At 39.5% G+C, this 26,157-nt stretch overlaps 1 protein-coding gene across 1 annotated transcript; it reads right to left on the bottom strand.

Annotated features, from left to right (window-relative positions):
• Positions 1-457: 457 nt before the first annotated feature.
• LOC147465929 (protein translation factor SUI1 homolog) lies at positions 458-3,212 on the bottom strand. The gene is made up of 4 exons (XM_086522773.1): positions 3,055-3,212; positions 1,414-1,622; positions 1,157-1,210; positions 458-664 (listed from the first exon to the last, which is right to left on the bottom strand). The coding sequence occupies exons 1-4, from the start codon at positions 3,089-3,091 to the stop codon at positions 620-622; spliced, it is 345 nt and encodes a 114-aa protein (XP_086378899.1). The 5' UTR covers positions 3,092-3,212; the 3' UTR covers positions 458-619.
• Positions 3,213-26,157: the final 22,945 nt, after the last annotated feature.

A 26,157-nucleotide genomic window follows, 5' to 3' on the forward strand; every position in this document is an offset into this window, starting at 1 on the left:
AGGGTCTAACATTCCTTGGGCTGAGCTGTCATCAATCCAGCGATTGCAGAGCCCGATTCCTGTGCAGAATCTGCCCCCCGACTGTGACGGTGTGAGTAACATCAAGAACCATTTGAACGTAATGTGCAAATTGCAGCTCGACACAAGAACTTCTATAATCATAGTGGTGAGTTACGTCAGCACTAACCATGATGGTGTGATTTAAGAAACATGCCCTACAAACTCTAGATTGTCAAGTTGCAAATTTCACTCTTGCACTACTCGTTCTGACCACCGCATATTTACTTTGAACAACACATTCTCATCATCAATGAAGAGGCTGAGCAAGCACAAAATTGCACTTTGTGGACTATTCAATTCGGCAGAAGGAGAAGGAGCCCCCGGGGGGGGGGGGGGGGGGGGGGGAGAGAGAGAGAGAGAGAGATTTGCCTATTTGAAGAAGCAGACAAGATCAATATGTATGATAATGTAATCATATTTATGGACCTTACCTCTTATCTGTTTTATGTCTGAGTCTTGCTGTTGGTATTGCTTTATATATTTAGCACATACAAATCTCTAGCTCATTAATTATATATATTAGGCCAACCAAATTAGGTCAGCTTTTGAGCACTATCATCTAGAAACCATGGATTTTGATTTGGTCCTTTTTCACAACCCCTGCCTGTAGAAACAAAATATGTTAGTTCATTAACGAAATGAAATAAGATCAAAAACCCCTATCACTTGACTAAGAAACAGGCTAATTGAGGCGTGCATAATTAAAATGGCAATGCAAGTGCAACACCCCGAAGATAAAATACATCTGCACTTCTAAAAGACCGTGCTAATATTCACAGATGGAAACGCATCGAAATATGTGTCTGCCCATGCACACATGGGTGAACATGTGCCTTTGCAAGACCAATTCAAGGTACTCAGACCTCCGTCCCATTGCCGAGACTTATTCACTAAACCCATTACCTCTTTTAAACCGTCAATACAGCAAACAAAAGTGAATGTTGAAGCTTAAAACCCTAATGCTGCTGATGTGACTTGAGATACCAACTTATCCTCTAGACTAGGTAAAGCTAACACAAAATGCAGACACTCTCATGCTAAGTGCAAATGAAAATGATTCGAGGAACCATCGGAAATACTACAGGAAAAAAGGTACCTGTACAAGAAATTGCGATACATTCTTCCTTTGGTCTCCTTGGAGCTGAATCACCTGCGGCAAAAACACACCTACTAAGCCTTGGAATGGAGCGAGTTAACATCACAAATAGTTGGATGGTAATCTATTTTAAATTCAAAAGAGGAGCATCATAATGCTCTCAGAAATTTTGAAATAAACATGATGCGTTAGTACATATCCTCTCAGCTCACACACTCAGTACTCAAGAACTTTCTTCTATTGATGTTAAAGCCTACCTGGCCCAGTTCAGGATCTTGTACAACAGTGCCATTGCAACAAAACTCCTTTTTGAAATCCTTGAGAATCTTGTTGTAATTGAATTCCTTATTGAGGCCCTGCACTGTTGTTAGGCTCTTCCTGCCATTCCGCTGCTGAATACGCACATGCACGTTGTCCTTTGATCCGGTTCCTGGCGTGCTTGCATTTGTTGCTTCTTTGAATGGATCTACACAAACAGAATACCATGCAAAACTTATTCCTCTGTTGCTAGAAAAAGGGCATCTGTTGCTGGAAACATACTGTCAGAAGTCAATGTGAATTCATGTTATGTCACATAACTGCAAGGAACATAAAAAGGCAGGATGTTTGATCACCTTGCGTCACATACACAGTAGTAGTCTCAATACCCAACACGTATCTTGACATGCACATGGTATGGAAGCTCCTCCCTCCCTCTATTGCATATGCGTATAATTTCTCCAAAAACAATCGAAATGAAATATTTAAGACAACTCTCCTATTCAATAAGAGACCTCACCAGTTCCAAAGCATGAAAAAAAGATGTTCTATATCTGGCTTTGCCATAGAATGGCTGAGGAATGGATGAAGTCTTTTTGACACATAATTGTTTGCAAGCTATTGCATGATAAGGATCATTTCGCAAGCTTTCGTAGAAGAAAGTAAAGGCAAGAAGACTCTACTGGTTCATAGATTTCAACAAGGCATTGCGCCAGTTACAAGGAATGGCCATTTTCTGGTCTCCGTTCCCCGTTCCCATTCTACCCTTCCGTGTTTCAGATGTGAGTATCCGTAACAGGGACTGGCATTCCATGTCAGTTGCCTTTCGCCATTCCCTGTTCCAATTTCCCGTTCCAGGTAACCATGCATTGCGCACCAGACAAAAGTATGGGGCTTCATAAACCTAGGAGCGGAGCCAATGGAAATTAAGCATCATTTACAGAATCACTGTCCAGAGATACAATGAAAAGGAGGTCTGCCAAATTAAGTGTTACCACTGCAAACCCCGTTCCTTGGTCTACCTACCAGTAAAGTAAACAGTTTTCTACACAACAAGTCACTTGCTGTGCGATTGCGGAAGGGGCATGGCAAACAACATCACACACAATCGTAGATTGTGGCATGCAGGAAAACAAAGACAGGCGTGGCTCTTGTAGGTCCACAACACGGCATACAGAAGGTAATTTCAGCAGAGGGTTTGCAATTGCGGAAGGGGCATGGCAAACAACACCACACAATAGTCGATTCTGTGGCATGCAGGAAAAAAAGACAGAGAATCACATGGCTCTCATCTCGACATACAGAAGGTAATTTTACCAGATACAACTGTAAGCACCTTGTAGCCATCCCTCTCTCCTCTCTAGACCTCATATACGCCTCACTTTTCAAGCCGAATGGATGGATACACCTACCAAGAATCTTGTAGCAGGCATGCCTATTCTCTGTGCTATCGTGAAGTGATGCTCAGAATTTCGAATGGATCCATGGAATATTGTTGGCGCTGTCAGGAAAGTTCTCTCTCTCTCTCTCTCTCTCTCTCTCTCTCTCTCTCTCTCTCTCACACACACACACACACACACACACACAATGCGCACTTGCGGACCATGGCAACACATACAAATGGCGATGATGATGCTTACCAAAGGTGGTGGGGATCTGTATTTCCAGATCTGACATGAAGCAGCGACAAGTGAATGCTCGCGTCGAAGCGCTCGAGAGATTGATAGGAGCAGACGCGAAGGCTGCGAGCAGGCGAGAAAATGAGCAGCGGAATGCAAGGATTTAATTTAAATATATAAAGTCGCCAATAATTTGTTGCTAGACAGACACACGCACACATAGCCAAAGAAATGCTTTGAAAGGTATTGTCTCTTTTCCATCATCTTCACATTTTCTCACCCACTTTGAAAGTTACCTTAAATATAGGCCTAGTCTAATTCTTTATGCCTTGGAAGTTGGAAACCTCTCTAGGCACATAAGCCAAGTTGGCGTCTCTGCTAGGGTGTCTCTCTCTCTCAGACATAATAATCATGCATCTCAATGTGCGTTGTGCAAGCATGGAACATTGGGTTCCTTGCAAATTCAAAAGCACTATGATTGTCAAGGAAGATAGGCCACACTTTGTTGTCCAATACCTAAATCGATCGAAAGGCGTTCGAGTCAAACACACTCAATAATAGCTCTGAAAGCTACCCTATACTTAGCCTCACAACTGGAAGTGGTCATTGTAGGTTGCTTCTTGCTCAACCAAGATATGTATGAGCTATCGAGCATCAAACAAAAACTAGTGGACACTCATGTGCCATAGCAACCTTGATGGCTACGAAAAATTATGTAAATCTGGCAACAATGATCCCCCATTGAGAATTTAAAAAACCCAAGATATATAGTGCCACTCAAGTAGCAAAAGATCCACTTAACTACCTTCCAATGTGTAGGCCGTGGACTATTCATAAATATGCCCATCTATGAGACTACATAAACATGGCCTCGTAATGCATACATAAATGAGGCAACCAATAGTAGAGAGTGAAATCAAAATAAACTCCAGTATCATGAAGACTAAGCTTCAAACTTATCTCCATAGGAGTAAAAATAGCTTTGCAGTCTTCAAGGTCAAACCTGCATAGCAATGTCTCTATGTATCTCGTCTGACACAAAGCATTATCTCCATTACCTTGCTTAAACTATATGTCCAAATAATGATGCAAAAGCCCCAAATCTGCCATTTCAAAAGGGACATTCAATCTAACCTTAAAATCAACAATTCAATCCAATGAGCAACATATCATCAACATAGAACAAAATGATTAGAAAAACATCATCCACATGTTTGACATAGAAATTGCTCTAAGTTGAATTCCCAAAAGCTTGTGTAGCCAAGTATGCATGTATCTTTTCATATCGAGCATGTGGAGAAGTTTGGGGGAAAACCCCTATTTAGGACTTGTGTAAAGTAAATATGCCCCCCTTTTTATGCTTATATGATTTTCAATTAAATAGAATTATTCCCTTGATTTATTATATAAGGCTTGGACTCAAGTGACCTTACATAACAAGATGAATCAAAGAGAGACTCCTTCTACAATAAAAAATTTATGACCATTTTTTTACAATGGCATGGTTTCCAAAAAGAAACAAAATAATTAATTGAAATTCATGCACTAAACGAGAACTCATTTCAAACAACTTGGACCAGATACAAAGAGGCAGTGATACCTTCTACATCCGTACAATTATTGTTTCACACGTTGGAGGATAGTGATCTTGCTCACTTAGGCAACCATTCTTATGAAAGACAAAAATTTCTTTCCTTTGCCCCCCCCCCCTCCCCCCCTCCCTCTTGCTTTCAAGGTTAATCACCCCCTCCCTTTTTTTTAAGTTTAGGGGGATAATTTTTGGGGGGTTACCCCTAACTTATACGATTATGTAGCCTTTCAAAAAACCCCCCTTTCCTATACTTACCTGTTATAGTAAGTTTCCCATGGTTCCCCCGAGACGACAATATTCTCGTTAGAGATAACCTCAAGAGAGAGACAAGTCACGATGAGACATAGTGTGCTTAGTTACGCCACGTTCAAAGTACCACACATGAAGAAGTATCTACAACGGTTGCATTGGCCTCTTTCTTGTGAGCCCCTTCAACCTTAATCATAGAACATTGCTTGACGAGATGATCATTTTCACTGTAGTCATGATAATACATCTTCGTCCTAATTGAATTGTTAGACTTCTCAAACTTCTTACTGTTTGAGGAAGCATGGAGGCGGCCATAGATGTATTCTTCTTTTGTTACGTGGTCACAAATGCCTATTCAACATCACGCTTCTCATAACTATTTTTTTTAAAGTGAGCATCTTGTAACAATACAAAGACAAAACCATCAAAGTTCACATCATTAGGGTTGTTCTGTATCACAAGTCTGTAGGTGAAGATAAAAGTATAATAAGAATGTGGCAAAGCATCACGAAGTATCTATAGAAGAGAACTATCACAAATGAACTCACCGATGATAAATAAATTCTCAATGATATCTTTATTACCTACATGGAATGCAATTCATTTCCTCATCCTCAAGCATAACTTCTAACCCTTGTTAGGGCCAATCTATCATGATGAGCAGAAACTTTTTTTGGTTGGTTGTATCCTAAGGGATGTGGATGACATGGCTCGGCTGAGCATGGCTTATGATGTAATTCTTTTTTGGATTTGATACATTACACACTCGCGTATTGTGAGTTTTGCAAAAAAATTTGTCTCTAACTCCTTATGCATCTAAGAAATATTTACAAAATTAGGACCTGCATACAAAGAAGCTAGTCTATCCCATGCTTGTTTTGTTGTTTGTGTTGAGCAATATAAAAATCTTAACAAAAAGCACAATCGATGCATGAGCCTGCACATCTTTAACATGCCAATGTGCCTACTCAACATATGCAAAACAACAATATATTAATGGCAATGGAGCTACTAGAACCTAGACCATGATCCGTGGAACGTATATCCATGGAACCTGGTCTTACATCATAACCGCACATAATGTCCCAAATGTCCTTAACAACAAGGAGATGTTGCACCATATATGCCAAAGTGGGTAGTTGTCCCCATCTAGTTTATCCTTAGGAAACAACATGCGAAAAACATCATTGTTGTCAGTCATGGTCGATGAATGTACTAGATGCAAAAGTTGCTTGCTAGGGGAAAAATTGCACAAAACCAACCTACGTTATATAGCACAACCCATATGAGATTACAAAATGTCTATTTGCAAAATTTTGCACTATCAAAAAACCTGTACAGAAGGACGAAATTGCCTACACAGGACTACAACAATGGAAATGAAGGTCAATATGAGCCTGAATCAAAAAATTTAGAATACCAAGCTATATGATAACAAGCTCTATGATATTTTTGAAGGTTATGAAACCCTACAAATTCTCACAAGAAATCACTTTAATATGAGAATATGAACCAGGATGGTGTTGGTGGTGCTACACAAATGTCTAAGCCTGCTTTAATACCATTTGAAAATATAGGTGCAAGAATGCACGCAAAGGTGCAGATAATGAAGGAGAAGCTCAACAACACACAATATAGCGAGTAGCATTATTGAGTTTTTTGATTCAAAGATAAAGCTTGCCCTAGGGTGATGGGTGTATATACAAGCCTTTAAAAAAACCTCCTAGTGCAACAAAAAAAATGTCTTGGCAATCTTAAGTGCATTCACATACATCACTACCATAATATTGTTGCAGTTTTTGGGGGATGTTGATCTTCTTAACCATAAATTTTTAATGCCCACCTTGGCCTTTGTGGGTTGGAGGTGGGTGGGACTATTCTTTTTCAATCATCACACGGAGTTTTTATATAGAGGATCTTTTAATAACATAGGCCACTGGTCAAACTTGCAACCAACATGAGTGGTAATGGTGTCGGTCCGCTTTCTAGTGAATCATGATCTTCTTCTAAATTCCCAAAATCTAGATTTGAAATTCACATACTCTAGAAAGAATATCAAAGTTAAGTTATTCAAAGAGAAGAAAAGTAATTAGAGCCAAGCAAGATTCTTAAAAATGGATAGGAGGATACCGAAATACACACTTCTAAAAGGGTGTGAAGAATGCATAAGTTACTTGTCTTCATGTGTTACTATCCTTCACAATGTGATAGAAAAGGCTTTATTAATACTATACAAAAAGTTGTGGCAAACAATGTTTAGGTTTTGCTTGTGCGAGTGTATGTATACCTTAGAGAGAGAGAGAGAGAGAGAGAGAGAGAGAGAGAGAGAAGTAACAAAGTTCAAAACTGTCAATGAAATTATCCTACCACCAACAAATTGGCATAATTCATCCTTCAAGAGAATCACAAGGTAAAGAGTCTCAATCAAAAGATCATGTCTCAATAAAACTAAGAAGAATAAGTGAAGCAGAGAGACAAGAGATCTTAGAACCGACAAGAGATCTTAGAACCTCTAGCCATTAGTATCAATGGTATTCTATAGAAGAACTACCATTTCAAACTCTTGAAGAAAAGGTATACTCTTCCATCCAAGATTCTTATGAAAAAGTATGAACTATTTCAAATTCGAAATACCCTCCCAGAGTTCATTTTGAAGATGGTAAAGCTCAAACAATTTATAATGCTATTGCAATACAAAGAGCGCCACAATGTGTTGGCTGGAGAAGTCTTTACAATAATGCCAACAATATAGAGATCGATGAAGTCTCAAATATCTCTGATGAGTTAAACCATACCCAACAATTAGATGCTAAACATGTTATGCCAATTAATCTTCAAGCTCTAAATTAAGCATGGATCAATCCTGTCAACATGCATGCAAGTTCAACCCTCTAGAACATTCCTATCATCTTTTTCCCTATCATCATTAGTAATACCTATTTCACCTACCTATGTACCCAATAGAGATATAATATGGTCATAGGAAATGATATTCTAGATAGATTGTAGCCTAGTACATTTCCTATGACACTTTCCAATTAAGATAGAAGGTAACGGATAGATTTACCCCTATCTAACATCAAATTCAGTATACCATTCCTTCACATGAATGGCCAAATGTATATAAACATGAATTTAGCCTAACCAATGTGGCCATCCAAAACAAAACTACACCCCATAGCCAAGCTAATCCATATTTGGCTTAAAGTAGCCCATTCTTTGCAAAACAAAAACATCCAAACAAGAAGGATCAACCTTGAAATGCATAACACCGGTGATTCTGCTTTAAAAGGTGGACAATACTAAAGGTGCAAAAACCACATACGAACAATCAATAGTTTGAACATTGTTTTGGCAGATATCTTAAGCCGTCTCATTCCACTCATGGGGTGGAGTGACATAAAGATGGATCTTCTTGGGCAATTTGATTGAAAGGCCGGCCCATTGAGAGGATTCTCTTGGGGAACTTGTCGGAGATTGGCCCTTTTCGGCTAGGGCAACATAACCGGCAAGTTGTTATACATAGGCCATTCATGCCCGAGGGATAAGGGATGAATGGGTTTGTTTTATTTTTGCTCGGCCGGGTGAAGTACCCGCGGTATCTTATTGGAAATCGGCCATAATCCGGGTATGGCTTGATGCCAATAGTTGGATGAGAAGGTTATACTAAGGGAGGATGATGTGAATTTAATTAAGGAAATTTTTTCGACTTGGTTGCTTGCTTAGCTAAGCAAGAAGAATCTTAAAAGTGACACAATCTTTTATGTTGTACGTCATAGTTGTGCAAGTTGGCACTATGTGAATAGAAAAAAGCATGTGCGATAAGATTCTCCACCTACCAACACCTTTTGACATGTCCACCTTACGAAGTAATACCCATTATTGTAAAGTGACACCCACTACCTTTCCCACCAAGGCATTAGCTTGCTCCTCAAGCCACCGTGCCTCTCTATATAAAGAAGGCCACACTTTCCTTGTTGTAAACCATCTCAAGTGCTTTTATCTCATGTGTGCACATCTCAAGTGTGCTCATCTCAAGTTAGAGCCTCTATTCCTCGTAAAGTCTTGTATCTCATAATGAAGATTTAACCTCAAGTTTAGTCTAGCCTCTTGTATACAACTCCATAGTGATCCCTTGCACACTCTTGTATTACATGTTCTCTCTTTAGCATCATAATACACACCTTTTTCTTGCTTAATATCTTCTTGTATGTATCTTTGTATGAGAGCCTGTGCCTTGATTGTTGTTTTAATGTGGTATAGAACTTCATTAATATCTAAATTAGATTCTTCAAGATCACTATTGATAGGGTATTTGTTGTGGTTTGCAAAGCATAGTTCTGTAATACAATCTACTTAATTAGTCATTGTTAATCTACTCGAGCTACATTGAGGGAAAGGTCGTATGGTAGCATGGTCGCATGGTTAGAACTTCATTATTGGCATTAAATGAGTCTTCACCACATGCCAAAAACCTCGATACAATCCTATAGAAATTCTTGCAAAAATTTCTAAAGAAACTCCTATCGCTTGAAGCATATTCGAGTAAGATTTGAATGGCATTCTTAAGGTGATAAGTATCTAAAGTGGCTAATTCTTGCACACTTCTCAGTATCTATGGAGGAAATTGAACCATCTGCAGAATGGATATTCCTCATTGAGAAGTTGACCAATTAGGTCTCCCCATTCTCAGAAAAATAAAAATTCTTTCAAAACATACTAGTGCATAAGGGAAGGGTGAGCTTAGGAAATGAAAAGATAGATTAAAGTGAATAGTCAAAAGACCTTTTGTGTTCATATAAAGAGGTGTTCTCTTCTCCTTCATTTTTCCTTTAGCATTTTCCTCTCTTCTCTTTTGAGTTTCCCTTGCTCTCTCTCTCTCTCTCTCTCTCTCTCTCTCTCTCTCTCTCTCTCTCTCTCTCTCTCTCTCTCTCAATGTTGTATCCATCCTTCCGAGCTAATACTATTGTAAATCTACGTGCTTCGTCATTGCCCGTTGCTATGTGCTATAGACTAGCGCATTGTTTTTTTTTGTTGTTGAGGGAATCTTTGAATCAAGAATACCTTTTAATTTTTTTTATTGAGGGAATCTTTGAATTAAGTATATAGGCATAAAAAGTTAAGTTAAGATTAGAGCATCTAGTGTCTACCTTTTTTTTTGTTGAGGGAATTTTTGAATTAAGAATACCTTTTTTTTGTTAAGGGAATCTTTGAATTAAGAATACCTTTTTTTTGTTGAGGGAATCTTTGAATTAAGTATATAGGCATAAAATTTTATTTAAGATCAGAGCATCTAATGTCTATCTTGAGAGCATCTAGTGTCTATCTTGATAGAATCAATTTGTTGCATCTATCCCTTTGAATAACCAAATGCATTTCATTAAGCTCACTTAGATCCTCCAACATGAAAAAAGAGAAGCCATCAAGAAAGGCTAGCATTTTGTACATCTTGGATGTATACATATAGGAGTAAATCCTCTCTTTAGAGCATATTTACCAGTTTCTTTTCTTATAATGATCCTAGACACAAGACATAGAAAATTGCAAGATCAATTCCTTGGTGGAATTAAAAGTAACCTTGCAAGCCATCAAGAAAGGATATCATTTTGTACATCGTGTACGGATAGGAGTAAATCCTCTCTTTAGAGCAGATAGCAGTTTCTTTTCTTATAACGATTCTAGACGCAAGACATAGAAACTTGCAAGATCAATTCTTTGGCAGAATTAAAAGTAGCCTTTGAAGCGGGCCAATCTACCTCCAAGTAAAGGCTGCATTAAAATTCTTTGCGTACTCCATTCAGTATTGTATGATTGAAGGCAAAGGTTTTATTAACTTAGAAGATCTTAAAATCTTTATTGCTCCGTATGTAACAATGCCTGATCAAACAAAACCTAAACCTAAAGTGTTTCAAAGTAATTATTAGACTGTAAAATTGCATTTTCTTTGAAATGAATTGGTCAACTTTTGTAAGTAATCAGAAGGTATTTATTGCAACACCTCTAATCTTAGAGGTAAAAGGGGACCAATGGGTAATCTTAAATATGCACTAAGTGACATCAGCTTCTTAGGTTGTGCCCCATAGGGGATAGGAGACAGCGAACCTTTGGTAGGAGCTACTGGATAAGCAGAAAATTGGGTTGCATATATATGTATAGCCCCCTCATTGGAAATATTGTCCCCTCAAGGCACATGTAGTGTTTAAGGCTCATTGTACATTATTTGTTGAGGTAATATAACATTTACACTCACAATTGTGACTATGGCAAAATAAAGTTTCTTTTATTTCATATTCACATTTGTGAATGGAGATGAATTAACTCAAAACTGAGATTACTATGAGCCTCAAGCACAACCTATGCCTTGAGGAGCTAAAATATACAAAATGTTTTAGGCTCTCATGTATGATTTCTTCAAATTTGGCTATGGCAGGGTTTCTTTGTGTCATTAAATATCTAATATCTAACCAACCCAAAAGATTTTCGCATCTTAAAATGATCATTTAATGTGGGATAATAAATGGGAACAAGGGTTAGAATATAGACATGTGCTTACAGATCTATCTCAACACGGGGCCAATGGTAAAGGGGCCCAAATGAGAGATGGTATGTCAAAGAGAAAGGTTAAATAATGAAGATTAAAAGACCTTAGGGTTAGATTCATTAAAGACCTCCAATGGTTGTTGAAAGTCCTTTGACCTTAAGCAAGCTAGGGTTGAGCTTGAGGTGGGAACCCGACCTAAACTTGTCTTTGACCTTAAGCAAGCTAGGGCTGTGCTTGAGGTGGGAACCCGACCTAAACTTGCCTTTGACCTTAGGCAAGCTAGGGCTGAGCTTGAGGTGGGAACTCCACCTAAGGTGCTTGTCATGCCTGATGACTAAGGTACTTGAGGTACTTGTCATACTTAATGAGGAAGTTGCTTGAGAAGCTTCCTATGCATAGGGGGTAAGATGCTTGAGTCAAAAAGAGACCCTACACACTTAATGAAGAAGTTTCTTGAGAAGCTTCCTATGCATGGGGGGTAAGATGCTTGAGTCAAAAAGAGACCCTACACACTTAATGAGGAAGTTGCTTGAGAAGCTTCCTATGCATAAAAGTCCCAAAGTTAGGGGAATCTTTGACCTAACCTTCCACTCACCCAAGGGGCACCCCTTTTCTAAAAGGGCACATGGGACACATGTCAGACTCTCACTAAGATTAACCACATGGGGTGCTTGAATGCTATTGGTTGGGCTAAAGAGGGGTCCAATGAGCTTCTACTTTCATCCAACAAATATCTCTCTCTCTCTAAGGGGTAAGGAGGACACTTGTCAAAAGATTACCTATGTACTTGACTGCATGCTACATGTGATTGGCTAGGGGGAGAGGGGTCCAATGAGATGGAAGCATGTGGAAAAGCTACCACTCTCCCAAAGCAAGGAGGGGGGTGCTAGGGGGATATACTCCACACACACACTCATTTGGAGGGGCATTCTCACTTGGTGAAAGTTGAGGAACACCACCTCCTTCTCCAAGCTTGTGAGAAGTGAGAGCCTACATCAACACTCTTGGCTATGGAATGCAAATTCAACCAAGATCCATGCTTCAATGTTTAAGCTTGTCATCTTCTTCATCTTCATTACTTGTTATTATGTATGCTAGCAAGAAGAGTAATGATAAGTGAGGAACTATTTCTTTCTCCTATGAAATGTTTCTTCTTCCTCTTCCCTATGCAAAAAAGAGGTCACCCTCTTCTCCTTCTTCTTCACCTTCCTCCTCTACCGATGAAAGCTATGGCTATTCTCCTAGAGAATATAAGAGGGGAGGACGTCGCAAATCTTACCCTGCATGGCGAAGGTCACAAAAGCTCAAGAAGTTCAAAGAGGGAGAAAAGAGTATCTCTTTTCTCACCTATGATGGCACCTTTGGTGCTACTGACAAAGTATTGGCCTTCATCCAACAATTTGATGCGGCCTTTGGAGATGAGGGCTTCACGGAGTCCTCCAAGCTACACCATGTAGCTATGCACTTCCAAAAATCGGCTCGTCAATGGTGGGCTAGCCTTTGTGGCAATGGTGAAGCCCCAAAGACATGGAAAACTCTACGAGTTTCCATCATGAAGCAATGCAAAGGACAAAGTGCTCACCGAATGGCGGAGTTTAAGGCTCCTCTCTCACGAGTCTATCCACAAATATGTGGACAAGTTTTGGGATTTACATCTCAAGGCTAGTGTCTTTGAAAAGATAGACTTTGCTGAGAAAAAACAACAATTTTGTGCTGGATTACCTAAAGAGATGGCCGAGTATGTCAACTCTCAATGGCCTGATTCTATCAGCAAAGTAATCCACCATACCATGGTTGCTTCACGCATCAATTTCCAACAAGGGGTTAGACGGAATGTCAAACCCATGGAAAATAGAGTCAAAAGTGATGCAAAGGGAAAAATTAATGCCCAAAAATTTTCCCACGGCCATTCCAACAATAACAACAACAATCGGTCCAAGGAGAAAGGAGTTTACAAAGGTAAAAGTAAACTCTCTCCTGAAGATCTTGAAACTTTTTGCAAGGATCACAAATGTTTTAAGTGTGGGGAGCAAGAAAATGGCTATCGTTCTTGCACAAAAAGAAATTCTCGCAATGAGACTCCTAGAGCTTCCACTATCAAATCTCCAAAAGAGGATACTCATTGCAAAGGATCACCTCTTTCCTATGCTTGGGGAAAGGTAAGGGAGAATGATGCCTTCATCTTGTTTGACCCTAGTTCTACTCTCAACTTCATATCGATGGAGTTGGCCACCAAGTTGGGCATTCAATCTTTTGAGATGGGAGATGCTGTAAAACTGTCGATGCCGCTTTCAAGGAACAACAAGCCTTTGTTACTCCCTTGATTGGGAAGTTGAGGCTTCATGTCCAAAGCTACGTCAACAAAGAAGACTTCTTTATCTCTCCTCTCCAACATGAGGATGCTATCCTAGGGATACCATGGTTCAATCGCATGGCTGCCAGCATGAAGTTCCCTGAAAGGAGAACCTACTTCACCTACAGAGGAAAGAATATGTATATAGATGCTAATGAGTGTGGTCGTACTATACCACTTGTAAATCCTCTCGCCCTTGATAAATCAATGAAAAGCTCAGTTTTTGCGTACATGATTTTTGTCAAAAAATCCCTAAAAGGTTCTAATGTTTCATCAAAGGTGAATGGTAGGAATCAAGAAGAGTTAGACTTGTCTAACTTTCTAAAAGGATTCCAAGGTGTGTTCATCGATGATATCCCTATGGACTTACCTCCAAAACTAGGGGATGATGACCATCGAATTGAGCTCCTATCAGGAAGCTCACCGCTTAACAAACCTCCCTATCGAGTTTCACAAGCTCAACAAGAGGAGATCATGAGGCAAGTACAAGAATTGGTAGACAAAGGAATGGTGAGGCCTAGCTCCTCTCCCTTTTGCTCTCCAGTCCTTTTAGTGTAAAAGAAAGATGGTACATACCGCATGTGTGTGGACTATCGCGCACTAAACCATATCACTATCAAAAATAGATTTCATGTACCTCGGGTAGGAGATCTGTTTGATAAGCTACAAGGCTCTACCTACTTCAGTAGGATTGACCTTAAAAGTGGCTACCATCAAATAAGGATAGTGAACGAAGACCTTGTTTCATACAATGTTTGGCCTTTATGAATATCTAGTCATGCCTTTCGGCTTGACTAATGCACCAGCTACATTCAATCGATTAATGGAGAAAATTTTTAGATCCTACCGCAAATTCATTGGAGTGTTCTTTGATGATATCATCATCTACTCCAATTTCTTGGAGGAACACAAGCAACATCTCCAAGTGATTTTTCAAGCATTAAGGGAGAATAAGCTTTTTCTCAATCAAAAGAAAAGCAAATTTATTCTTCAAGAGGTTCAATACTTAGGTCATATTATCTCTCGAGATGGTATCCGTACAAATCCATCAAAGTTGGAGGTAATAAAAGCATGGCCTAATCCAAGAATTTACATGAGCTAAGAAGCTTTATTGGTATGTGTGCATACTATAGACGCTTCATGGAAAAATTATCTCAAATAACAGGACCATTACGTGACTTAACAGAGAAAAACGTTAAGTATTCATGGACTGCTAAGGAGCAAAGTGCTTTTGACAAGCTCAAAGAGAAGCTTATCTCCCAACTAGTCCTTTTGTTTCCGAATCTCTCAAAGCCATTTGAGGTCCAATGTGATGCTTGTGGTGATTGCCTTGGAGCAATCTTGCTTCAAGAAGGGCATGCCATAGCCGAAGGCTCAACACGGATGAACGGGTCTTAGGCATTTATGAGAAAGAGCTGTTAGATGTTCTACATGCCCTAGACACATGGAAGCACGATCTATTGGGGACTCCATTCATCTTACGAATATACCATCAAAGTCTCAAGTACTTCATGACGCAAACAAAGCTTTCCGACAAATAAATGAGGTGGGCAAATTTTATTTCACAATTTAATTTCCACATTGCTCACATTGCTAGTAAGCACAATCAATTGGTTGATGCACTTTCACGATGACCAAAATTTAATGTTGTGTCAATAGCAACTCACAATGATCTATCTTCTATGATAGATGAGTATGCTACTGACCCTAACTTTAAAGACATAATGTCAGCCCTTGCTTTGGGGAAGAAAGAGGAACCATTCACCTTGCAGGATGGTTATCTTATCCATGGCAATAGGCTATGTGTTACCCACTCCCTTTGTGAGAAAGTCATGTATGAATCCCATACTCCTCCCTATGCGGGGCATAGAGGCATTCAACCTACTCTTCAAGGAGTAGAGACGTACTTTTATTGGCCTACCATGAAAGTGGACATACAAGAGTATGTTTCAAAATGTGTGGTATGCCAAAAGACCAAGTATGATAGAGGGAAGCAACCTGGATTACTCCAGCCATTGCCAATTCCTAATTCACCATGGGAGAGTATATCCATGGATTTTATCTTTGGATTACCAAAATCTATCCATGGGAATACGGGATATATGGACAATAGTCGACAGGTTTAGCAAGCAAGCACACTTTATCCCTGTCAAGAAGACTATTAAGTCACACCAAATGGCAACTCTCTTCATATCACATATTTTCAAACACCATGGATTTCCAACATCCATCGTGTCAGATAGAGATCGTAGAATGACTAGTAATTTCTGGAAAGGTCTCTTCAAAAATCTAGGTACAAGATTGAATTTGTCTTCGGCCTATCACCCACAAACGGATGGCCAAAGTGAGATAGCCAATCTTACGATTCTTGATCTACTAAAGACCTATGTTACAGAAGTAGATCAACACTCACAATGTGAAAAGCACTTACCTCTTGTAGAGGATGCGTATAATAATACTATCCATACTTCTACGGGTAAAGCACCATTTGAAATCATAGAGGGAAGACCTAAAAGTCCCTTGCTACTTAAATTACATGGGAAGATCTTCATGCCGATGAGTATGGCCGTGACCTGCAAGCATCTTTTCAAAAGATTAAGGAGGCTATATCCATCTCCCAACTAAGGCAAAAATATATTGCTGACAAGCATAGAAGGGCCTTAACGTTCAAAGATAATGATTGGGTCTTACTTAAGTTTCCTAAGGCTTGATTGAGGCAAACGACGGGAAAAAAATACTACGGGCCATCAAAAGTATTATGCTAAACTAGCAAAAAGATATTATGGTCCTTTTCAAATTTTGAAGCCAATGAGGTGGCTTATCAACTCAAGTTGCCTAACCATTGGCTCATACACAATGCTTTTTATGTGAGCCTACTAAAGCCCTACAAAGGAGAGCCTCCAAATGAACCAATTATTGAAGACCCTCCCGAAATCGAAGATCAAGAAGAGGTACTACAACCCGAAGCTATCCTTCGGCATGAAGACAAGGTACTATGACATGGTAAGATTATCCGACGGTATCTTATTAAGTTCAAAAATTATTCTTTTGAAGACGCTAGATGGATGCAAGGAATCCAGCTTAAGGATAGTATGAACCTTGTCAACACTTACAATGCTACATTAGAGTAAGCAAATATACATGTTTCTTTTCATGATCAATGTTTTGTCTTATAAGACTAATTCTCTCTTCATTGTACACAAATTTAAGTAATATGCATACTAAGAATCATGTTTGGGATGACGACATCTCTCAAACACCATGTAGAATTTGTCACTCTACTTGGGAAGATGAAATGGACTAAAGAGCAGACATGCTTGCGGCAGCTATATCTCCCAAGCACCAAATGGATTAGTCATCCATCTTGGAATGATGTCGTAGGGTAAAAAGGGATCCTCTACCCACTAAGACAAATTGACTAATGACTATGACTTTATCTCGTTTACCTCATAGTCGAGGACGACTATGATTTCAAGAGAGAGGTAATGTCATTAAATATCTAATATCTAACCAACCCAAATGATTTTCTTATATCAAATCGATCATTTAATGTGGGATAATAAAGGGGAACAAAGGTTAGAATATAGACATGTGCTTATGGATCTATCTCAACACGGGGCCAATGGTAAAGGGGCCCAAATGAGAGATGGTCCATCAAAGAGAAAGGTTAACTAATGGAGCTTAAAAGACCTTAGGGTTAGCTTCATTAAAGACCTCCAATGATTAGTGTTAAAAGTCCTTTGACCTTAAGCAAGCTAGGGTTGAGCTTAAGGTGGGAACCCAACCTAAACTTGTCTTTGAACTTAAGCAAGCTAGGGCTGTGCTTGAGGTGGGAACCCGACCTAAACTTGCCTTTGACCTTAGGCAAGCTAGGGCTGAGCTTGAGGTGGGAACTCCACCTAAGGTGCTTGTCATGCTTGATGACTAAGGTACTTGAGGTACTTGTCATACTTAATGAGGAAGTTGCTTGAGAAGCTTCCTATGCATGGGGGGTAAGATGCTTGAGTCAAAAAGAGACCCTACACACTTAATGAGGAAGTTGCTTGAGAAGCTTCCTATGCATAAAAGTCCCAAAGTTAGGGGAATCTTTGACCTAACCTTCCACTCACCCAAGGGGCACCCCTTTTCTAAAAGGGCACATGGGACACATGTCAGACTCTCACTAAGCTTAACCACATGGGGTGCTTGAATGCTATTGGTTGGGCTAAAGAGGGGTCCAATGAGCTTCTACTTCCATCCAGCAAATATCTCTCTCTCAAAGAGGTAAGGAGGACACTTGTCAAAAGATTACCTATGTACTTGACTGCATGTTGCATGTGATTGGCTAGGGGGAGAGGGGTCCAATGAGATGGAAGCATGTGGAAAAGCTACCACTTGCCCAAAGCAAGGAGGGGGGGGCGCTAGGGAGATATACTCCACACACACACACACACTCATTTGGAGGGGCATTCTCACTTGGTGAAAGTTGAGGAACACCACATCCTTCTCCAAGCTTGTGAGAAGTGAGAGCCTACATCAACACTCTTGGCTATGGAATGCAAATCCAACCAAGAGCCATGCTTCAATGCTTAAGCTTTCCGTCTTCTCCATCTTCATTACTATGCTATTATGTATGCTAGAAAGAAGAGTAATGATAAGTGAGGAACTATTTCTTTCTCCTATGAAATGTTTCTTCTTCCTCTTCCCTATCCTCATTCCCCGCTAGCTCTCTCCACCTTCGAAGGTGTTTGAGGCCTTGGGACTGAGGCTTGGGATAGTTAATGCTTTCTACAAAGTTTATGTTATGCTTGTGATGCATGAAGCTTTCCATCTTCATTGCATCATGTAGGTCACAAGGATCACAAAGATTGTATTGTACCAAGTCTCTCTTGATAGGAGAAACTATAATACAAATGCCTATTGGAGGGGGGACCGGCTCCATATGAATCCGGTCCTCAACTATTGTCATGCTCTCTAATCTCTATCTCTTGCAAAAGTATTGTTCATGCCAAGTTAACTAAGTACCATGTTTATGTTGCTACCATCAATTAAGTTCACCCGTTATGCTCACAAAGTAATCGCGCAAAAGTGCTTCATCTAATTTCCTAATTCCGCTACTCTCAAAGTTCATAGGCCATTTCCATTACACTTTGTAAAACTCGAATGTTTCTTGCTTTCCAAGTTTGCTTGAGAAAGCAAAGTGAACAATCTGTGTGCAAACTAGACAGCTTGGTTTCTAAAGACCTATCCTCCCATGACCAGATCATTCTTGAAAAAGAAAATTTTCCAAGTCTTCTGCACCTATTTGTAGACTTTCCCTGCAAGGCCTCTCATGGCTAGGTAGTCTTTGAAGAGGTGGTTGAGGTTTTCAATTGTTGCTTTGCATTCTAAGCATAGATCTCTGCTCCCTCTTCCCATTTTAGTGATTTTGCTGCTTTGGAACATTTATGCACCGGTTCACCCGTGTTAGTTTAAAAAAAACCAAAATGGCTTAAGTTCTAAAGATCTATCCACCCATGAGTAGATCATTCACGGGATCCTCCAAATCTTCTACACGCATTTGTAGACTTTCCCAGCAAGCCCTCTTGTGGCTGGGTAGTCTTTGAAGAGGTGGCTGAGGTCTTCAATTGTTGCATTACATCTTGAGCATAAGTCAGTGCTTCCTCTTCCCATTTGAGTGCTTCTGCTGCTTTGGAACATTTACGCACTGACTCACTCATGTTGCTGCCTATCTTCATGTGAGCCCAGGGTGGTGCCAATAGTTTGTCATGAGCTGCTATCTCTTTCCACGTCCCCCTTGGGAGAAGAGTTTTACCTTCGATAAGGTATCCCAAGTCATAATATCCCATGAGTGGTCCGAATTCGCAATTGACACCACAAACATGGCACATAGGGCCTCCACATGCATCGTCGGGTTGAGGATGCCAATTTCACCTTGCTCCTTAGGTCTGACAACCCTCTCTCATTTTCCCCATTGCCAGGGTATCATATCTTTGGAGTTTTTCTTCCATAAGGAGCACTTGACAGGTTTTAGAAACTCTTTTCAATGACTTTTGGGGAAATTTTCAATATTGGAGAGAAGAAGGATTATATAATTATGAACAAATTGATTACCTCCAAACTACTGTGGAAGGGAAGGAGTACATACTCCCCACCTTCTCATCTTGCTCCTAAATTTTTCCATGACCCACTACAACTTTTGCTTGTCAGGGATTCCAATTCCTAGTGGGGACCCAGGGTGCCAAATTATTGTACCTTTAGAGAAAGTTTCTCTTGTCTAATCTAATGGGACAAATGATTCATTATCTGAGAATGAGATCAGAGTCCTGAATTCTTCATGTTGCATTTAGAGCTGAAAATGTGGCAAACGTTTACACCACCTATAGAGCCTTATTAAGTATTTGGGGGCTGGCTTTCAAGAACAATAATGAGTCATCAACAAAAAACTTGAATGTCCCCTTTCTCAACACTCATCTCGAGCAAGGTTGCTAGGGGATGAGATCCAATAGCAAAGAAGATAAGGGATAAAGGGCATTCTTGTTTGATTGACCTTTTGGCCTCAAAGGCTCCAATAAACTTGTTGTTAAAGAGAAGTGCTAAGGAGCTACTAGCTCCTAGAGTGTGCACAATCTGACACATGTGAGGATCAAAGCCCATAGCCTTCATGACGTTAGCTATGTATGACTAGGAGATCCAATCATGTGCTTTGTCAAGGTTGAGCTAGAGGAGGATACATTCTTGGTTGGTGGTTTGCATACTCTATGCCAACCATTGCTACCCTGAATGGCCCTTGCCAAGCTTCGACCAGCTTTTTACCTTTTTTTAGATATTTAGCTTGATAGAATGTTGTCATATATTGACCTTCCTTTAACAAAGCCGTGTTGGTGGGGGGTGATCACCTTGTCCAAAAACAAAGAAAGTCTTATGGAAATAACTTTGGAGATGATTTTTATGCCATCCTCATCATTTTTATAGGCCTTCGGTGCTTTAGCTACAAGCATCATACCTACTTAGGTTTTTTTTTTGGCCAAACCTATATTCACACTAGGATCAACCTCTCCCTCTACAAGGGCTTTGCTAGCCAATTGAGTAACGGGGATCTTTAAGTCATCCCATAACTTCTTAAAGGACTCCGTTGTCATTCCATTTCATCTTGGGAGGTTCTTCTTCCCCAGGGAATGTAGGGCAAGCAAGCATTTGTCCATCGAGACGCTCTTTTCCAAGTGGTTAGCTTCTAGGGGTGCTACAACTCTACTTACACTGCTAAGAATAGAGGCTCTCGCTTCTTTGACTTCTTAAGGTTGATCATCTAGTTTCCCTATGATACGGGTTAAGTGGCCAAGCATCAATTGGCCCTTTTTACTTGGGTTGTGCAATTTATACCTTGCATTGTTCGTGATGGTGCCCCATTTCTTTTTTATTTTAAGGGCTTTGAAGAAGTGTGCCTAATTGGTTGCCTCAAGTTTGAGGATTTTTTTTTGGATAACATTCTTGCCTTTCTTATTTCTTCAAGGCAAGATCTACTTTTACTTTGACCCATCTCTTGTGCTCTGCTTTGGTGGCTGGCTGGTTGTTCCTCCTTGATTTTGTGATAGTTAAAGCTTCCACTTCTTCTCTAGTACATCAGTGTTTGTCCTCCCAAAACTTCTTCATCCTTGACCATGTTCTTTTAATCACCGTCTGGATACACTGGGCAAGAAAGTCTCAAACCCTTGACATCTTTTTTGAGCTTGCTAATTGCTATTTTGATTAGGCTTCTAAAAAATGGCTCTCTGAAAAGGTGGTTCAATGTGACTATGCTTCTTTTCTATCCCTTTAGAGTAGTGATATTCTCCTTTAATCCATGCCAACCTGGTAGAGAATGACAAGTGATCTGACAAGATCTGGGAAGTATTCACCTTCATTTTAACACATAGTGACAATCAATAGACTTGATGAGCAATAACATTAATGCAGCTTGGAGGCTATGTTAGCATACTAAAGGCTAGTGTCGGTAAATCCAGGCATACTATTCCACATACCTACAGACCATAGGTCCACCATCACTCACTTCTTGCTTAGTCTTTCTCATTTAGCATCGGTCACAAGCCTAGAGGCCGTGTTAGCATAGTAAATTCTACTGTAGGTAAATCCCAATGTACTATTGCATAGACCTACAAACCATAGGTCCACCATGTTCCATCTCTCACACATGCTTGACAAGACCAAAAAAAGTTGTTTTAGAATGATATGTGACTCTTCACCTTGTTTTAACCTTGAAGATAAAAGGATGGTGGATGGAAGTGGATCGTTTCAAATCATTGTTTGTTCTTTAATGCTAAATTTTACTTTTGAAAAACCAAGACAATTTCCTTTACTTTTTTACTCACATTCTTAAGTCCCCTCTTTATCTATTTGTGTCTCACACATGCTCGCATTCACACTTACATATCCTTGACAATACTATTCTTTATTTTTGGGTAGGCCATCTTAAATTCTTTCTTATGCTTGTCTTTGTGATTTCTTTGATTTCTAAGCTTTATATGAACTTTAGACACTTCCTGAAATGTCATTATTACTCTATGCTCTTTGATTTCTCATGAGACCTATTTTGTATGTGTGTGCGCACGTGTGAATGCATGCATGCAATGTGTGTGTGTGTGTGTGTGTGTGTGTGTGTGTGTGTGTGTGTGTGTGTGTGTGTGTGTGTGTGTGCGTGCGTGTGTGTGAGAGAGAGAGAGAGAGAGAGAGAGAGAGAGAGAATTTTCTTTCCCCAACAAAATTATAGTTGTATATTTTATATTTTAAGACTGCTGACATATCAAGACTTAAATTTCAATAAGTAATGAATCACATGATTTTAGTTTCTAATTTGTAATTCTTTTTCATACTCACAATTGTGAGTGGAAGTGTTGATTAACTCAAAAACAAATGTACATCAAGCCTTAAGCATAATTAGTGTCTTGAGGATCCCAAAGTTACAAAAGGGTACATAGAGGGCTTAAGCTGGCAGTTGTAAGCTTAGGAGCACTTCATGAGCACTCAACATAAAAAAGGGCTTGCTTCCACTCGTGGGATGTGTTTTGAGCATCATGTTTTCTCTCTACTTGTGTATATGGTTATGTGCTTCATGATCAGTTTGAGACGTTTATCCTCGAATTGAGCTCATTTGGTTTAGAGATGTTATTTATGCTTGAAGATCTCATGTTGGTACTTACCTAAGCATGGTTACTCTGTATATTTGTGTTGGGTAGTGGATTTTACAATGTATACCTATTGTAGATCCCTTTTGTGCATATCATCAATTTGACGCGGTTAATCAAGTTATGATTGTGCAGTGTGGTCGAGGTGATTTCCCACTTTGGCATCTTTGATGCGATTTATGGGTGAGACTTTGCTCAGTTTATGGGGGAGACTATGCCAGACTTCTCTAATGATTTTTTTCCATATTTTTGATTTCTTAACATTCATATAGCTAATACGTGTGACATTTTAGAGTTTCAAGGATGACTCATAAGAGACAAAGATCTCATTCATGCTGATACTTACATTGTTGGTATTGTGGTCACAGATAGCACTTACGACAATATTGCTTCAGGCATATGAGGTAGCAAAGGGGATCTATGGGAGATGTAGATTTGGCTTTGACATAGATAACAAAGGCGATTTAGATGGCTGCATATGCCAGTGATAGTGCTATCACGTTTGCCTCTACTATTTCTCTAGTATATAGTCTATGGATTGCACACTTTATTTACATTGGTTATTGGATGAGGATGGAGTTTTCCACATCACACCATGTTGTGAGAGGTTCAATACCTTTCCTAGTGGGAAACTTGGTCGTGTGCATCTGTGGCTGATGGTTCAACATATGATATAGAGGGTGCAAGAACGTTTCTTGTTGTCATTGCCCACTGGTGCATCATATACACTTTTCCATGTGCATTTCATTCCTCAACTAAGATAGAGTGTGATCTCAATGAGAAAGTTGGAAAATAGTGGATCTTATATACTTCTTAGAGAGTAGTCTTTCCAGATGCATTGAATTGCTAGTGATTGGACGAGGAGCCCAAAGTGGATTGGTATATCCTATGTATCTATCTAAGGTACGAGATAGTAAGTCTTGATTTTTTTGTTGGCATGTGATAAGCAAGAGACGAGACGTGCCTTCTTCATGAGTAACCTCTAGTATGCTCAATAGACAAAGATTTTAGCTATGCAGGACATGTTAGTAGACTATGTAGAGGTAGAGGTAGAGGTATAGGTGGAGGAGAGCCGCAATGCTCTCTTGAGACACAACAAGTATCATCACAATATGTGCGGACAATGGTAGTGGGTCTGCTCCCTAGAGACAAAGGCAAAGATGATTCACATGGAGTTGTTTGATACGCTCATGCTAGAGACTGATGAGGTGATGCCAAGACACATAGCTCCAACTATGGGTGACAGAGATGTACCCAGCCCATTGTCAATGATGACATATCCATATGTGATGAGTAGTCTTGATGATGCAGTGTAGCACTGAGGAGGCTAGAATAGTGAGGATTGTGTAGATTTTGTCAGTGTTTGGACATCTCATGTACAACCTACTAGTGTTGAGGCCCATCCTAGTAGCTACAATGGGAGCATTTACAACAGGTATTGTTAGCCATACGATGGCTGACACTATCATGATGTATTATGGAGCTATGAAAACCATACAAGGATGTCTACATGATTTTCATCAGGCTTTAGTGTCTATAAGCACGCTTGCCTATCACTAGAGGCAATACGGCTACATGTAGAGTAAGTGAACCAACCAATGGGCATAGGTTGAGAGAGTCTCTGATCTACTCTTGTATATACTAGTAGTTAGCTAGTAGGACCCAATTATTGGTACATTTTCCATTAAGTGGGAGTATGTGGGGATAAAGGCGGCATGTGCCTTGCCTTGAGCCAAACGTTTGGTGTCTGGTCATCCACCATTGACTACACTGACTTACCCTTATTCTTTGTATACATAAAGACATATCTATTAGGGAGGTTCCTTCACTAACCCGTACTTGTTGTGAATGTGAACTGGTTGTCATGACTATCGGGTCGATAACTTAATTTGATATGTTTTGTATTGAACAAATAGTTGTAGGTCTAATTAGAAGAATCATGAAACACCTCAGTATTGTGTTCCCTTGCGGATGTTGAATAAAGGGCTTTGACATTGGTTATGGTTTGTTTGTTTTGTTAAAAAAAGGGGGAAACGAGATGGATTAATACCACTTTCACTTCTTGTAGCTAAATTGATAGCATTTTGATTTGAAGACAATGGAATGAAAAACCCGTCTAGTTACCATGATTTTAAAAAAAAAACGGGTGAAGATACATAATGAGTTGGGACTAAAATAAGAATTAAGACACTTGGATCAGAAGGGTGGTGGCCTTTTGATCAGAATTTTATATATCTAAAATAACTATTTAAAGGTTTTAAAAAAAATTGGGTATGTAATAACCTTACCTATTGTTAGTCACTTGTATTATAAAAGAGTGATGACCTTTATGATAGCAAGTTTAAAATGAACTTAAAAAGGAATCAAACCACACTTTTTGAAAACACGATATCATGAGTTATTTGGACAATGATTTAAAAGGTTGTAAGTTGGACATGGATAACAACTGATATGGTCCTTTGACACTTGTAAAACGTATTCAAGGTTAACATACGTGTTGTCTTGTTTGCATTGATGTAGGTGAGGACTCTATCCTTTCTTGGAATTTTTTTTGGCTTAAGTTGTTGTCTGCCTTGAACCAGACTCTTTCCACTTTAGGGATCAATCTATACAGATCTATCTATGTACTTAAACACTAGAATGAGACCTCATTCTTATAGCTTTGTACAAAAATAATTCTAAGACTGAGTTGTTTTTATGCTACCTCTGGTCACTTGTCTAAAGCCGACTGTCTTTTGAACTTCTATGTTCATTTGTGTTTAATTATTAAAATAAAATAGCTACACACACGTCCTACACACAAGGCTCTCCTAGATTTCTAGGTGGGCCAGGACGCTGGCTTAGGAGACTTGTTTGGATTATAGGGCTAAGTTGGACCCACTGACTATAGTTCTTGTTTAGGTTGACTGGTGTTAGGTGGTCCCTCTTAGACTATAATTCTGGATTCTTGCTCATGGCTATCATAGTCTCTTGAGTTTGTTGGTTTTAGGGTTGCAGGTTTATCCAACGTTACTAACCTTGATTTTATCTTTCAGGATTACATTGTTTATAAAAAAACTGCTTGCATGAGAATCATCGAGGACCCGGAGAAACATGCAAGAATTTTAGAACAAATTAGACTTTACTTAAAAGGACCATCCCCCAAAAAAGCCCTTGCCGCTAGATCTAGGCCCTTTCTTTCCCGAAAGGCCAAAAGCACTATAATTTCTTACTTGAAGTAGTCTTTTTC

The sequence above is a fragment of the Adiantum capillus-veneris genome, chromosome 1 (assembly GCF_014529385.1).
Source record: "Adiantum capillus-veneris isolate H3 chromosome 1, ASM1452938v2, whole genome shotgun sequence".
Taxonomy (NCBI): domain Eukaryota; kingdom Viridiplantae; phylum Streptophyta; class Polypodiopsida; order Polypodiales; family Pteridaceae; genus Adiantum; species Adiantum capillus-veneris.

Excerpts from the sequence above, each read along its gene's own strand:
- LOC147465929 (XM_086522773.1), bottom strand. The coding sequence starts at position 3,091 with ATGTCAGATCTGGAAATACAGATCCCCACCACCTTTG. Across the intron at positions 1,623-3,054 it reads ACAGATCCCCACCACCTTTG|ATCCATTCAAAGAAGCAACA; the intron begins GTAAGCATCATC and ends CTGTTTGTGTAG. Across the intron at positions 665-1,156 it reads TATCGCAATTTCTTGTACAG|GCAGGGGTTGTGAAAAAGGA; the intron begins GTACCTTTTTTC and ends TTGTTTCTACAG.